The sequence below is a fragment of the Prenolepis imparis genome, unplaced genomic scaffold (assembly GCF_030444845.1).
Source record: "Prenolepis imparis isolate NDT839.2.m4 unplaced genomic scaffold, iyPreImpa1.0 SCAF_14, whole genome shotgun sequence".
Lineage (NCBI taxonomy): Eukaryota > Metazoa > Arthropoda > Insecta > Hymenoptera > Formicidae > Prenolepis > Prenolepis imparis.
In genome coordinates, this window is record NW_028141172.1 from 10,306,365 (window position 1) to 10,324,305 (window position 17,941).

A 17,941-nucleotide genomic window follows, 5' to 3' on the forward strand; every position below is an offset into this window, starting at 1 on the left:
ATTAATTATTATATTCGATAAAAATTAATATTCAAATTATTATGAAATACTGATGCTAACATATTAATATTAATTATTACATTAAATGTACTAAGTAAATATTAATAATTAGTCATCAAAATGTTAATGTTTATAACATATATGGATATGTATATTAAATTTAATATCTCATATTTATTTAAGTACATATCCCAGTATTAAAATATTTAATAAGGCGACATATAATCAATGTACATAGTATAAAATATCACACACACACACACACACACACACACACACACACACACACACACACACGTGCATAATAAACATTATGTAAATATAATTAATGATGTTTATATAGGTATTAAAACTAATAATATAAGAGCTAAATTTAACTTTAAATACTTTTAAATTGTAATTCTATATAACTAGAATAATCAAGAAAATAATTAATATTAAATTGACATATAAGTAATGTATACAAATAAATAATAAATATGTAAAACATTAAAAATATGTAAGAAATTATTTTAAATATTTATGCTATATTATTGAAGATTTAATAAATAATGTGTGTTTTACAATTGCAGTTGTTAATATACGTGTTGCAGTTGCATCTGTTATAATTCAATTAAGACTGGGCTTTTCGGACAAATTTTCCGAAAATATTCCAGCTGGTCCGATATCTTATGATTACGTATTTTGATCGTGTGTACAGTATATTCCAAACGTAATGGTGATATGTGTAATGTTTTCATGAAATTATATCATAAAAAACTTACCTTTTTAAAAAAAGGTAAAAAGAAGCACCAAGTTTACGCGCCATGTAAAAAAGTGTTATAGAAAAAACAGTGTGTTTTAAAATACTGTAAACTTCTGTTGTAAAATTAATATTAAAAAAAAATAATTATATCAAAAAGTTGCGCCAAATAAATAAAAATTTATACAAAAAAATTGAAAATTAAAAACTTATGCGAAAATTAAAAATTAATACAAAATAAAAAAAAGTAAAAAAATTTTAGTTAAAAAAACTTGGCGCTACTCAATCGCTTCAGCCGTTATTCAGCAATTATCTGAAATATGTGATACTCTCAACTGTTCGACTCCCGTATAATACACACGGCATGCCTCGCAGTCGCTACGCAAAGCTACGCTTATTAAACTTGGCGCGAGACTACCGTGTCTCTTGATTAGAAAACAAACCTGGTCGACGATATACGTTTCGAGAAACAAAATGAAGCCCTCGTTTAACCACCAGTGAGACAAATGAAGCGGATCGAAGAGATAACCATACCATTGAGATATTATAACATTTGCTATTGAGCGCATCGTTACAAATTTATGCGCAGGAAGATGTAATTTCTCGTTGTGGATAATATCAGCTTCACTGAAAATTATTCGCAAATAATATGATTATATCGAAACATTTTGCTATAAACTTGCATAGTTTGCTTGTGTAAAAATTAAATATGTTTTACCAATATTTCAAAAGCACAATTCATGTATTGTTAAACATAATTAAAATTTTAATTAGGATAAGAATAGATTAATTAAATTTTGTTAAAAAAAAGTTGTTAGTTCTTTATAACAATTTATTATATGTATTAATTATATGTAATTATTTTATATAACTTTATTTTTTTCTTTCTCAAAATCGAAATAAGTATGGTAATTTTATTTTCCAATATTTTTGTTATCATATTTATTTCTTGAAATGACAAAATAAATCTTCTAGCGATTTTTCGATTAATATATAAAAATTATAGAAATTGTACTTATACAATGAGTTCAATAATAAGAATAAAAACGAATATTTTTAACATAAAAACTCAAAATTGTATTAAATCGTTAATAATATTTGAATTCTTTGTTTGATATAATAACGAAACAATTTCTCTATCATTTGTTTATTAAATATAAATTTATGTTTATTATGTATGTTTATTAAATATAAATAATTTGTATATGTTTATGTTTATTAAATATAAATGTAAGTTATTCGGTAATTGTATTATAGTAAATATATCTATGTGTTTTTTAATAGCTTTATTTATTATAATTGCTTATAAAAATTACTTGATCGTCGATAAAAGTACATATTTCGGAATTATATAAAATATACTACTCTCTTAATTGTTAGAATAAATAAATAACTAGATAAAAAAAATTATAAGTCTTTATTTGATTAAGCCATCAGATGTAACGATAGAAGTAGAAAAATGCATATCTTTGAATTGTAAATTTTAAACATAATATTATCATATATTAAACACATATTCATATATGTTTACAATTATATTTCTAGAATATATATATGTATTACTTGTAAATAAGCAGAGTACCCCAGGTCCGCCAAATTTTGTTCTTGAAATTCGGAACGGCGACATAATCCACTTTTGAAACATTTTTCAAGATATTCCATTCATTTCCTAAACGCAAAGTTATCATTGTAGCAACGTATAGACCGAATTTCACGTAGGGTGCGAAATACGGTTTGCATTACGTTCTGATGACAGTCTCTTTCGAATCAAAAACATGAGTCGGATGCAGACCGTGAACTTCATATATCAAAATTGCTTCGTCGTTTGGAGATATTTTATGTGTCGTTTGGAAATGAGTAATTTCACGTTGTTGCATTGTCGTATCATTGGCTCTAAAGTCGTATTCTCGTGCCAGCATATTTAATAAAGCTTTGTATCCACTGTCATGTTCCACAGAAATGTTAAAAGTAGCACTTAATTCCGGCTCGTCCAAACATGGAAATAATTCTCTGGGCTGTTCGCGGCTGGTTTATTATCGCAATTATCCATATATCACATTTTAATGACATGTTTTAGAGAATGACAACTTTTTAGCAATTACTGGTACAACAATTATTAAGGAAGCATTGTAGAAGTATTGTACCAGGGCAATATATAAATAATATATTAAAAATAACGGATCACCATCGTCCGATTAATCTACGCGAGATATGCAAATTCAACTTACTTGCTTTTTAATCCCCTCTTATGTTTTTCATAATTTCTTCTTCGTATTTTTAAAATGGCTCGTTCTCGGCTCAGGAAAATCCTAGTGAGCTCGGGTTTTTGGCATATGAAAATATTAGAGTGACAACAGCTCTTTTTCCACCTTTTTTTCCAGCTGGCGAGAATTCACAACAGAACGTATTAATTACTTTATAAGAGGATTGGCTTCGCGGAATTGTTTTTTCCGCATTACTAGTTTAAGTATTTAGCACATATTTCCTTGACGATCTTACAGTCGCATAAGTCCCGATAATCAGGACGCTTACACTCAACCATGCAAAATTGGTATTCGCAATTTTCTTCCTGCTGCATTGGATTCTTATTTCTGTTGACGGAAATAACTGGCTCATCTTTTTCATCCTCTGCGGGTTTGTTATCTTCTTCTTTAACAAGTTGTTTATCTTCTTCTTCTTCTTCTTTCTCTTTATCCGCTTGGTCGTCATTTTCCGATTCTTCATCGCCATCTATAGCTATCTCGTCTACTGCAACTTGTTCTACAAACTGTTTTTGAAACTCTGTACTGGGATGAAGGAATCTTAAATCTGGATCAGGTTCTTGCGTACATTTGATAGTGTTCGGGTAGCAAGAGTCAAGTTTTCCTGGCGAGTACAACTAAGTATCATTGAACAACTCTTGGTGAATTTCACATATGATGTCCATATCGAGAGGTGAATCTGAGATCGTGGTGAGGATGTCGTTCGCCAATTCCTTCACCAAGAAGTCCATCTTCCCACCATCGTTTAAGCAGATAGTATTCGGGCTCAAGGGTGTTAAAGCTTCACAATAACATCCCAAGTTCGCTACGAGCGACGACCTCAGAGCGAAACAATTAACTTCCAAGGAAATTGACAACTCGGGATTGCACAGTTTCAAGCAGTTGCTGACAAGAACCCACGCCTGATGCTCTTGGCTGTCAGACTGAAGCTTGCAGTCCACCTTGGGATATCGAGAATATCCGGCCGGTAGCTCATACATTCGGACTCGTTCGGTCTCGGTCTCTGCTCCGGGGTTGCAGATGAGAGCGCAGGCGTCCACCACGAGAGGCTGCAGCATGCTTGCGGCGTGGCCCACCAACGCCAACAGAAACACCCAGCAGAATGTAGGCGTCATCTGAAAATAATGGCTAATCATAGACCTTATAGATATGGACTGGCAATTGCCTATAGTTTCTGTAAGCAGCAGCGTCCGGAGGAGGTTAGACAGAGAAACATACTACTCTCTTTTTTGCACCAATGGTATTTCCGGACACTTGTAGAATGAGATAGTACTGTAAGATACCACAAGTAAATAAATAAATAATTATAAAAATTTAAATAAATGTACGCAAAATAAATGAAAAATATATGTAAAAATATAACGAAGGGCCATATTTTTACGATAGGCGATATGCTCCCTAGAATATATACGGCAGTGAAAATGTATGTGTGAGTGGGGATGTACGGGAGAGTGAGCGAAGAGAGCGAAGAGAGTCGTGCTCCGAAAGCAGGTATCGTTGAACGTGCGTATGAATTGGTGCTGGAAAAAGTATTGGAGAATTGGTGTGAGTGATCGGATCGTTGCGAGATTATTGAACAGAGACTGTGGCCTGTGTCATATAAATAATAAAGACAATAATTAATTCTGACATTAAATCAAATTATTAAACAAATATCGTTTTATTTTGTTCACTCTCTGCCTGAATCTTACAGTACTTTCTCCCTCTCCGAGTGTCCGGAAATACCATTGGTGCAAAAGAGAAGTAGTATGTTTCTTTCTCTAACCCTCTCCGCAGACAAGGTCTGCTTTAAGTATTGCCAGTCCATATCTATAAGGTCTATGTGGCTAAAATCAATACTCTGAAGGGGATGTGGGACTCTGCATCCCGAGCGCGTCGAAAGGGATCGGCGCATACACGGCCAAGGAGGATACCCTGGAGTTTGACCGCACTTTCGCATATTCGAGAAGGACGAGACTTTGTACGTCTTCGAACAAGGAGACCGGTATTGGCGAGCTGCTATCCGGCCGCTGAAATATATCCGTTATAACAATATTCTGAGTACCAGACTCATTTAACCACGCTGAACGCATCCCTTCCTGATTCGCCCCTTTACCCTATCCTAGCTCAAGCTTCCTAACCGCTTCACTGACCACCTTACAGCTGTAAGATGCTTCTTTACGTGATGTTGGGATTTCATGGATAGGGAGAAATCTCACGGGTGTCAGGAAACCGCGGGAAAGGCGAACCAAGGGGCCTTGCTCTTAAGGTGGTCGAAATAAAGTACATTCGTGTTAATCACACTGACAGTATTTATTGCTGTGAACCGCACGACAGATACAAGACGACGGCCGCGTAACACTCGTCTAAACTCAGCCACCGCCGTAAGAACGATTTTAAGACCCTTTATGCGCACTTCATGTGCGGCCATTCTCTCGCGAGGTACGTCCGCCAAAGTGGATGTGTGTGCGTATCGAACGTATAAATTTAGAGTCGAATTTTATTTTACACAGAGCATCCTGATTTTGCGAATATTATATTATAATAGGGAATAATTTCACTCTCTTGAAATCGATGAGTATCGTTTTATAAAAGATGTTCTTAAAATATAATTAATTTTTTAAAAATTTTTCACGTTTTACTCACTTTGAAAGAAAAAAAAGACACTTTTCTTCGAGTTATAAAGCCTCTTGTTTGCAATAGAATTTTATAGAAATGTTTAGAAAATTCACAATAGAACAATCTTGAGACGATTTTATCAGTCTTGATTTCACTTTGAAAATTTTGTCGAATTAACTTTCTTCTACACTTCACATCGAGGTCTCAAACGCAAGTGTCCATTTCGGCACACCGGCAGATGGTTTTCCAATAAGTAGAGCCGTCTTTAGCATTGACAGAGCCCGACGCAACGATATATATTTGGCATTTTCTTTCTATTTTCATCTGTAACGATTAACTTTTTTTGTACACATATTCTTCAACGAACAAGAGAAAAAAATTTCATTGTTTTTAATTCAATAATTTAGTATCTCCTCTACATACTCAAGAGGATGATCAAGCTTCGTCCCCTGAAATTCAACTGAATTTTAAATATGTTATTATACATCCCTCCCACTAATACTCGGTACAATAACTCGTGCCAATGCGCATTAGTTTACGAGATATAATTTTTTAAAGTCGGCCATGTGGGTAATCTATCGAGTCGGTAAACCAAGTTTTCAGCAGTTAGAGTGGCCGTGCATGTAAGGTTGAGCGGTTACAACGCTGGAGGTCTCGAATTCGAGACCTGCTTTTCTCCAATTTTCTTTTTTTATTTACAACAAAAGGAATAACTTTATTTTTATTTACAGAAATTGTTGAAATGATCTACCATTAACTGAAACTCACGTTTCCATTCATCTAATTATCGAATTTTTTCTTTCGACTAATACTAGCGATCACGAAAAAGAGGATCGAGATTGTTGTGTTTTAAATTCTGAAGTGTCGCCTCGTGCAAATCACTCGATTAATTTTATTAAACACCTAATTAATAAAAAAAGTACAAATCATGGTAAAATACGATCAAAACTTTGAAAGTATTTATTCTTTGAAATTGATAATTAAATGAGTCGTAACTCCTGAGAAAAGCATTTTTAGATTAATGTTTTTAAGAACTTTTTTCATTCTTATGACAAGTTCAATCCAATTCTTGATTATGGCCAAGTATTTTAAGACTACCTTGTAAATTAATGCATAAAATTATTATTTTATATATATAAAATATGGTACACATAAGAAATAATAAATTATATAGTTTTGCGTACGCGTGCGTATGCCTATGTACATATGTGCATTTAAAATTTATGCAATAATTGTTATTCTGTAATAATACACTTATGTGATTCTTATTTAATATTGATGTGATTGTGTGTAATATGATTCTTAACTTAATGCTATTTATTTATACAAATTAAATCATTTGTTAAAATTTAATTCATAAAATAAAATGCATATTATTTAACTTTCCTCTTTACGTTATTTATTATATTATTAGAGCTTTTATTCAATACCTTATTTTATATCAACAATTACATACTTATGAAGAAATAATAGAACGGTAACATAAGAAAGCAATTTATATTTCTTTTATAACTATCCCTCTATTATTTCTTCATAAATACACATATAATTATTGATATAAAATAAGAAAATAAATGAAAGCTAATAATATAATAAATAATATGAAGAGAATAGCTCATAGCATTCGTAATTGTGCTATGAGTTATAAAATTCTTATGACTTTTTCTTTATTATTACTTACCTACATTAAAACTGAACCTATGTGTCAAATCAAAACTGCCAAAACTGATACCTAACGACATCATTCATGGAACGACATCAACGCTGTCTTGCAATGAATGCTCGAAGTACATTTTCTGGTACATGCGCACTGAGAAGGTCGACGACGACCAAACTTGATCAATTTTTTATAAAAAAACAAACTTTACATTATAATATATCCGTTTATAAAGCACATAGAGAAAAAATAAAGGCACTTTTATTATATGTATAATTTGAACTTAATCTATTGATTGAGCGTAGTAAGAACTCGATCGCTTCAGCCGTTATTGCGTATCAGAAATATATGATACACTCAACTGTCCGACTTCCGTATAATACACACGGCATGCCTCGCGGTCGCCACGCAAAGCTACGCTTATTAAACTTGGCGCGAGACACTACGTGTTTCTTAATTGCACAATATTATACATATATTTAAAAAGTTGTAGAAGAATACTTTAGAAGATACGAAATAAACATATAAAATTATATATTTATGGCATTTAGCATTTTGGAATAATTATAATTACATAAAATTTCAAAATTAAATTTTTTTATTATTTTCCAGAAAAATGTAAACAATATATAATATTATAAACATATTAATACTCAAATACTAGTTTTCATATAAATTAATGTAAAACAGTAATGCTAATATTAATATTAACTATTACATTAAAACAAAAATTAATATAAACTAATATACATATAGCTAATATATTAATATTAACTATTACATTAAATATACTGAGTTAATATTAAGAATAAGTCATCAAAATGTTAATGTTTATAACTTATATATTCATGTATATTAAATTTAATATCTTATATTTATTTTAGTACACATCTCAGTATTAATATTTAATAAGTCGTTATATAATGAATATACAAAAAATCATATCCACACATACACACACATATATATATGTAAGTATAATAAACATTACGAAAGTATTATTAATATTAAGCTTATATAAATATTAAACTGTTACAAATATTAAGTATGATTAACTAATAATATAAGAACTAATTTAACGTTAAATATACATTTAAAATATAATGCATTATAACTAAAAACAATCAAGAAAATTATTAAAATCAAATTGACATATAAGTAATATATAGAATTAAATAATAAATATATATAAAACATTATAAACATGTAAGAAATTATTTTAAATATCTATGTTATATTTTTGAAGATTTAATAAATAATGGGTGTTTTATAATTGTAACTGTTAATGTATGTGTGTTGCACAGTTGCACCTATAATAATTCAATAAACCTAGGGCTTCTGATACAAATTATAAAGAAATTCTAGCTGGTTAAATATCTTACGACTACGTATTTTGATCGTGCTTGTAATATGTTCCAAACGTAATGGTGGTATATGTAATGTTGTCACGAATTTATATATCTGAAATAAATATTATTTTAAATTTGATATTTATCAATCAATAATTTTGTAATTATAATAAAAAACGAATGCAAGATTTTCAAACAGTAAGCATAAGTAATTATATCGATATACAGAGTATTACATTTTAATTTCCCCAGAGAAATATCTGTGAAATTATGCGAATTATGAAAAAAATGATTAAATAAAAGCTGTAAGACTTTGAAAAGGAAATAAGTTGGCGTTTGTAAAGGTATTTCATTTACAATTAGCAGCTACATACTTCACTTATAAACAGCTATGTATTTTTTTACACCAATTATTTCTTCTCATTATTTTATGCATAAAAGTATTAAGGTAAAATAATTAATAAATAAATATATTTTTTACAAGATATTTTCTAATTTATGTCAAACTAAAACATAAAATATCTCGTAAACTATTCACTTTTTAGTCCTCTTACCCTAATAACTTTTACGCCAAATATTGCGAAAAATTGATTTATTATATAAAAATTAAGATAGTTCTCTATTTAAAAAAGAAATCATAAATAATCTTCAAATGACCTCGAAAATCGCCGCTTAGAAAACAGTAAGTAGTGACAATTTCTTTTTTCTTTGAAATTTTTATTTTGACATCTTTTTCATATTTTGTTTAATTTCGAAGACATTTTCCTGAGAAATTAAAATGAAACACTCTGTTTAAAATATCTAACAATATAAAAGAGAAAAATACGTACATTATATATATAAAATATAACATCTGTTAAATATATATGTATATAATAAAATATGTATATACATGTGAGAATGTGAATGTATGCGTAAGTGATTGGAAGAAATCCAAGCGAGTGTTACAAAATCCATCCAACTGATACGATTCAGTGTAACAACGACATAAATTAAATGTGTAAGTGTCCGCACGAGAGCATATACAAGTGTGTATATGTGTTTGTATAAAAGTGAACCCTAGAGAGTCCAAGGCCCAAAGAACTCATTGTCAACAGAGATCAATGTGTGAGAGCGTGTATTAAGCTGTAAGAGTACACAGCGTGAGAGTAATTAAGAGCTTTCTGCGAGAGTTTTCCGTTACTGATCTTTATATATTGTCTGATTATTTTTATAATAAACGATTCTATTACCATTCTAAATAAAATCCTACATACATTTTAATACAAAATTAATATTATAATAAAATCTTTATAAATAAGTATAAAATTTACCTCGTCAAGTTGTACTGATGAATATGCATTATTAACAGTCACAAGTATTGCCGCATTTATATTGACATGACTATAACAACAAATAGTATGTATAGATTTATAATTAACACACACATAAAAAATCATTATGATAATAAACAATATAATTCTATTGAAAAAAAATGTTTTTACCTGAACTTTACTTCTTTGTAATCTTCCAATAATATTTTAAGTATTGTAGTGTTCTTAGCATGTCTCGAAAGAATAGAAAGATAAATATTAGCAGTTAAAGAATTAACTTTACGCTCTGTTTCTTTTGCTATTGTTTCACCTTCATTATCTATGAATCGATTTGTAAAGTTTGCTGAATGGAACGACAGATAATGAATGATTATTTGGGGACTTTCGAAACAAATAAAGCCTTCATAAATTCTATAATCAGAGCTTTCTTTGTATATTTCATATGCTTTCACCCATGCAGACATGTAGTATAATTCGCATTCTTTAAACCATTACAGTAAGTCCATTTCTGCCATCCAGGTAAAATTCTGCGCAATACAAAAGTTTAATTATCACGTGCTCTTATCACATTGAGCTACATCAAATGATTCATGCCATGCAATTTAAAAAAATAAATTTTCTAATTATCAGTTTTGCAGTTCTCACTCTGTCATTTGACATTGCAAAACTGATCATTCCACATAATCGGCACTAAAATTTTCTCAAACTACAGACTTCAAGCTTTAATTTTGTTTTTAAAACACCTCGATATCATAATTATTAATTGAGTTATAAATTCTTGAATTTATATAATTTTTTACTTTTCAAGTGTACCATTTTCTTTGGCCGAATGTATATACATAATTATATACATACATGTATTAATATTTAATGGTTGTATGGTTTTTTTCTCCAGTAATAAATATATCAAATATAAGCGTACAAGATTTAAAAAGACACGGAGATATATAATGTAGAATGGGAATTACGGCGGACATGAAATTGATGTGGAATGATAGTATAAGATAATCTTTATTCAACTAGAAAGTAAAATAACAAAAATTGACTTTAAGAATGACATGTGAGAGAACAGCTCTACTCGAGTCGATCGTCCTACGCATCTCGTAGCTAATTTTCGACTGCTTCTATTTCTTCCTTACGAGGAAGACCTTATTGCTGACCGTCATTGTCTACGCAGGCTAGACCGAACCCTTCGCGTTCTTCATATGACGGTCAGTCCTCTGTATGACGGCCAGGCATGAAAAACGCGGACGTCGTAAATTTCCCTTAGTAGTTGGCGTTCTCTCTTTTCTTTTTTTTTTTTGATACGAGTTCATATGTTAAAAGACAATAGAACAAAATGTAGCTACAACGACAAATCTGGAAATAATAAAAGTCAAAAAAAAGGTCTTAAAATATAGATCCTCCGATTCTACATTCGGCCATCCTGGTCTAACATCTGCCCTCAGATGTTCTTATTCATCTTCAGAATCTTCTTGATCATTTGGCGACCACAACTTCATATGATCCGCGGACGTTGAGGTCTTTTGCGGACCTTCGTGATCACCAACCTTCTCTACTATATATGGATCGTGGCGCATGACCACGGTGACCCGAGGTCTCCCACACGATAATCTGTGGCCTTCTTACGCCTCTTATTATAATTTCTACAATTATCTGCCTGTACCTTACGTATTTTCTCTTTTGCGCGCTGTCGGATTTCGTCACGTTCTTCTTCAAACATTTCGATCCATTCGTTCTCAATCAACTCACGAATCTTGAGATCCTCTTTAATTCGCATATTAGATCCGAAAAGTAAAATGAATGGCGTCCTTCCGGTACTCCGACTCGGGGTAGCATTGAGGTATTTTTGAGCCACATCCATGTGTCGATACCATTCATGCGACTTCGGCGCCGCCAGCTTTGTTAGAAGAGGTATAACTGTCCTATTTACCCTCTCTACCTGACCATTTCCTCTTGGTACTCCCGTAGAAATCAGCAAATGTTGAATTCTTTCTTCTTTACAATACTCTTGAAACACGCTAGATGTGAACGCCGTACCGCGATCCGAAATAATTCTTTTCGGATTACCGAACGTCGCGGACTGCTTACGCAAACGATTAACTACTTCAGCCGCATCTACCGATTTTGTGGGATATAGCCATACGAACTTACTAAACGCGTCTATTACAACGAATATATATTTGTACTTTTTGCCAGTGAGCGACATCGGCCCTAGATGGTCTACATGGTAGGTATCTAGCGGGATATCCCCTTTGTCTATTACATTTAGAAATCCCTCCTGCTTCCCTTGCTTACGCTCAGCTACAATACAGTTTATACAATTTCTTACCACTCTTTCAACTTTCTCACGCATACCAGAGAACCAATATTCGCTACGCATTATCGCCTCTGTTTTATTGATACCGAAATGACCACGCTCATGCGTCTGCCGAATAATTCTGCATCGCTTTTGGAACTACTAGCAAAACATCGTCGTTTACATCCTTGTACAGTAATTTATTTTTTATGAAATACTCAGTACACTCTCCCCTTTCCACGCGCTCAATCACACTTCGAATTTCTTGATCGTCGTTTTGACACTTCTTAAGTCTGGCAAGAAGTCCGTCATCATTTTCTTCAATCAATAACGCTTCGGGTAGTGGGTTTCTACTTAATGCATCTACATGCAACATACTCTTGCCTGGGCGATGCTGAATTTTATAATCGTATTCCTCGAGTTGCAAGGCCCAACGAGCTACACGCACGCACAAATCTTTCTTGTTCATAGTCATCGTAAACGCTTGACAATCGGTTACGATTTTAAAAGAGATACCTAGCAGATAGACGCGGAATCTTCTTAATGCTTTCACTATCGCTAATACTTCTAACTCGTAGCTAGAATATTTCTTTTCAGCGGGCGACGTCTTTCCGATTTCATAATAAATCGGGTGGAATGCGTTACTTTCCGAATCTCTTTGCAACATAATAGCTCCATAACCATACTTGGACGCGTCTGTGTGTAACTCCGTCTCGGCTCCTATTTTGTATAATCGTAGGACTGGGCCACTACTCAAAATGTTTTTTAATTTATTAAACGCGCTCTTCTCTCTGTCATCAAATGTGAATCGTACATTTGCCCTGAGTAGATTTGACAGTGGTTTCGCGATTTGGGCATACTGCGGGATAAATTTTCTAAAATATCCCGTTAAACCGAGAAAACTCTGAATGTCCCGAACGCACTTCGGCTCCGCAAACTTCATGACAGCTTTAACTTTATTCTCCGACGGCCTAACAGTACCGTTTTCAATAATATGCCCGAGGTATCCTATTCGAGACTGTAAAAATTTACACTTGGCCCAATTAATGTTAAGACCGGCCTGCTCTGCGACTTCGAGCACGAGCTTTAGATTCTTTGAGCCTTCTTCAATATCCTGTGACGGAACGATTAGATCGTCCATATATGTAAGCACTACGTTCTTGGCAATTAGATCTTTAAAAACAGCGTTAATGTATTTTTGAAAAACAGACGGCGAATTACACAATCCAAACGGCATCTTCCTAAATTCGTATTGTCCCGTAGGAGTCACAAAGGAGGTATACTTTCGGCTTTCTTCTGCGACGTTAACATGGAAAAACCCATTTTTTAAATCAAGTGCTGTAAAAACTTTTGCTCCCTGCAGCCGATCCAATTGATGTTCAATTAATGGCAACGGATACCGATCTTTAACAATTTTCTGATTTAATTTTCGAAAGTCTACACAAATTCTAATTTCACCGTTTTTTTCGGTACTAACACGATCGGACTCGCGTATTCGGAATTGGACGGGCAAATTATTCCGTCTGTTAACCAGGACTCTATCTGTCGCTCAACTTCCTGCCTTTCTGATTGGGATAATCTTCGAGGTCTTTGAAAAATAGGAATTTCATCGTATAAGACGAGTCTTAGGCTTACCCCTACTTCTCGCGTTTTGCTTGGCCGATAGTTATGCACGATTTTTTTTTATTTCTTCACGCGCGCTAACGTCCGTGACGTATGATAGATCTATCGAACTCTCGCTATCGTCAATATCAATTTTCAATATTTCAGGAACTTCGACCTCGTCTCGCGGAATCGTTCTCGCAATTTTGGCTATTGTAACTCGGCCCGCGACAGAATGCAATTCTACCTGATTTAGAAAATCTACACCAATTAATACGTAGTGTTTCATTAACGAGTCGTCTACTACATGAAATTTTATTTTATAAACCCCGCCGTCTACAATCATATCTATCTCAAAGGACCCCATGGTACAATTATTACTCGCGCCTAACCCATCGAACTTCGTCTTTCCGCAAAGCCTTGGCGCACCTATCTTTGTATAAATACCTTTGCACATTAAGCTTAAGTCGCTACCGGTGTCGATGACCGCTGAATACTTCTGGTTCGCTATTTCTACTTCTTTAAGCTGCTTCTCTCGCGGCTGTTGAAATGTTGCGTATGCTGAAGTAGGCTTCTCCGTAGATTTGGCGAAACATTTCGATGCGATATGGCCGTGCTGATTGCATTTGAAACACTTTACTCCTTTGTCCTTATCTGGACAATCTCTACTGATGTGGTTCTTCTCTCCGCAGTTGAAGCAGACTTTGGCAGTCGTCTTGTTTCCTTCTTGTTTGAAATATTTCTTTTTCTCTTTATTCTTCGACGGCTTGTTCTTTCCTTTCGTTTCCTCTTTCATGCATTCGTATTGAACGAATCTTTCCTTAAGCTCGCGAATCGTTTTCGCTCCGTACAGCACGGTTTTATTGATTGGTTCATCTTGAATCCCTGTGATAATATATTTAATTGTGGCACGAGTTTCAACTTGAGCTTGTGTCGCTAACTCCATCATTTTATATACATATGTCTGGAACGATTCGTCTGGTTTCTTCTTTCGTCGTGAAAGTTGCTGGTGGATCTTATAGCTGTCCACTGTTTCACCGAATTCTTCTATCAATGCACTCTTTAGTTTTTCCCACGTCTTTGTACATTTCTCGAAATTGGCGAATATCTTTACCGAACCGCGAAGTAGACGTCTTGCATATGCAACTTTGTACACGCCGGACCAATTGCACATCTCAGCGAATTCTTCAAAGTCGTCTACCCACTTTATTACGCTCGCGTTGTCGTCTCCGCTAAACGTTTCAAGTGATTCTTCTATATCCTTGAATGAAAACATGCGCTTGTACTCTTTCCGGCTCTTCTTCTTAGTTTTCCGGATTGCCTCGTGTTCATTCTCAGTCTCGTCGTCCTCGCTATACTCGTCAGCAGTGTTGCTATCTTCGTCGCTTTCATTTTCATTGGCAGGATCACCATCATTGCTCGTCGATGCACCGCGTTTGCGCTCTAAGTCTAACGCCTCTTTCAGTCGCAACAGCAATTCGGTTTTCTTGCCCGTCGTCTCTAATTTCCTCGAGCTCAATTCTTCTTTAAGTTCAGCCGTCTTCATTGCTGCCAACTTTGCGTCGTTTTTTTGAGATCTCGGGGGTGATGACAAGGGCGAGTTGCTTCGCGAGTTGCTGCTCATGGTGCACCCCGTTCACTATCACTTCACTTCAGTTTGTTCCTGTATTCTGTACCGTATCCCGGACGAGCCCCCAAAATTTGTAGAATGGGAATTACGGCGGACATGAAATTGATGTGGAATGATAGTATAAGATAATCTTTATTCAACTAGAAAATAAAATAACAAAAATTGACTTTAAGAATGACATGTGAGAGAACAGCTCTACTCGAGTCGATCGTCCTACGCATCTCGTAGCTAATTTTCGACTGCTTCTATTTCTTCCTTACGAGGAAGACCTTACTGCTGACCGTCATTGTCTACGCAGGCTAGACCGAACCCTTCGCGTTCTCCATATGACGGTCAGTCCTCTGTATGACGGCCAGGCATGAAAAACGCGGACGTCGTAAATTTCCCTTAGTAGTTGGCGTTCTCTCTTTTCTTTTTTTTTTATACGAGTTCATATGTTAAAAGACAATAGAACAAAATGTAGCTATAACGACAAATCTGGAAATAATAAAAGTCAAAAAAATATAATTCTAATTGATGTTGAGCTGCTTCAATGCACAAAGAATTACCGATAGTACATGCGATTTTTGATAGTTCTTGTTTTAAAAATTTATCAAGATCGTTGTTAGTGGATATCGTTTGATTGTACGTATCTTGGTGCATATGTAGAAACAGGTTTCTTATATTCCCCAATACTTCCTGCAATTTAGTAAAAAATAAGTTTTTATATATTTCAGTTTTAAAATTATTTACAAACACATATATAATAAATATGCGAAAAATGTACATTCTTATTGACTAGAACTATTTTACATTTCCGTAAGTGATTAAAATTTACTCCAAATTAATTAATCCCTTAAATAATTTTTTATACCTTTTAAATACATAAAATTATAACATGTTATATTTTATCTAATTCATAATTTTTTAAGTAATATTAGATTATTACACAGAAAATACATATTATGTAACAAATTTCAAATTTGCACAAGGTTATTATATAGTAAATATTTGCAATTATAAGAGACTTCATAAATCATATTATATTTTTTGAAACTAAAACTCTCAGTTCAAATTTTTTATATCTGTCAATAACATTTTATGACACAAAAAATTTGAATATTTATTTTTTACTTAATTATTTGTCTACTGTATTATTTACTAAAGTTGGGTACAAATTATGATCTTATTAGAATTATAATCAATTTCAAAATATATATTTAAAATATAATTTCCTAAGAAAAATGTGATATAATAATTAATAAAGTAATATTAATACATTTTTTAAAAACATGATTAATAAAAATAAAATCTCAAATTGAGAATAATTTAATTTCTTGTTGTTCTTGTACCAATAAAAGTGCCTCATGTGCCCAAAATGCATTAGAAATCATGTTCAAACAAAAATTAATTTTTTCTTGATACTGACTCATTAATATATATCAGCGTCTTAATTGTCGGTTGTAATTTAAATGTCTTTTGAAATCAGATTTTTTGTAAAGAAAAAGATAAAGTTGGAAAAATTACTTTATAAAAAAAATTCATTAATATTGTTTCCCATTATAGATTTTAAATTAATAACTCGTTACTGTCATTCGATGTCGATATTATTAAACTAGTAATCCAGAAAAAACAATTCCGCGAAGCCAATCCCCTCGTAAAATAATTAATACGTACTGTTGTGAATTCTCGCCAGGTGAAAAAAAAGCTGTTGTTACTCTAATATTTTCATATGCCGAAAACCCGAGCTCGCTAGGATTTTCCTGAGCCGAGAACAAGCCGTTTTAAAAATACGAAGAAGAAATTATGAAAAACACAAGAGGGGATTAATAAAAAAGGTTATCGTATTGTTACAATTTTCTTTTAATGTTATTAAAGTTAAGTTCTATGCATAAAACACAAAAAATTTTTTTAATATTAAATTTTTTTGTGATAATGTAATAAAAGCGATATAACTTAAATATTTATGTATTAAGTATATAATAGTTTTATAATTGTGAATCCTTACACTCTTTAATTGGAGAACCATCTTTTTCGAAAAACATTGCAAAGAAATTTGTCTTCGTAATGAAAAAGATATGTAAATACGATATGTAAATACGTAAAAATAAGTTTATTAATTCAATATTTTAACACATTAAATTTGAAAATATCGCTTATTTCTGCACTTTTAACTTTGAGCGTATTCAAAATTTTGGACGTATATTATAAATTATAAATTAAATTAAATTTTATGTTTAAATTCGTTTTTAATATGTATTAATTACAATACAAAAAACAAAAATAATACAAAATAAAAACAAATTTATACATAATATACACATAAATTGATTTAAAATAAAAGTCATAAAATTTCATTGCAACTATGATTAAAAGGTAATTAAAAAATAATATTTTCAAATTAGATCGTAATATATATAAAGATTTAATGCTTTTAGTGTGTGCATTTGCACATATGTTAGAAAATATGCCAGGCAACCTCAAAAATAATTATTGGGATATATTTAAATT

General features: G+C 32.4%; 1 protein-coding gene across 1 annotated transcript; it reads right to left on the reverse strand.

Moving 5' to 3' along the window:
• Positions 1-12,340: 12,340 nt before the first annotated feature.
• On the reverse strand, positions 12,341-15,445 carry LOC145945132 (uncharacterized). Its single transcript, XM_083053960.1, has 3 exons — positions 13,915-15,445; positions 13,678-13,784; positions 12,341-13,636 (listed from the first exon to the last, which is right to left on the reverse strand). The coding sequence occupies exons 1-3, from the start codon at positions 15,443-15,445 to the stop codon at positions 12,341-12,343; spliced, it is 2,934 nt and encodes a 977-aa protein (XP_082910086.1).
• Between the last annotated feature and the right edge of the window lie 2,496 nt (positions 15,446-17,941).

Excerpts from the sequence above, each read along its gene's own strand:
- LOC145945132 (XM_083053960.1), bottom strand. The coding sequence starts at position 15,445 with ATGAGCAGCAACTCGCGAAGCAACTCGCCCTTGTCATCACCCCCGAGA. Across the intron at positions 13,785-13,914 it reads CGTCACGGACGTTAGCGCGC|AAAGGCAGGAAGTTGAGCGA; the intron begins GTGAAGAAATAA and ends TATCCCAATCAG. Across the intron at positions 13,637-13,677 it reads TGTTAGTACCGAAAAAAACG|AAAATTGTTAAAGATCGGTA; the intron begins GTGAAATTAGAA and ends AAATTAAATCAG.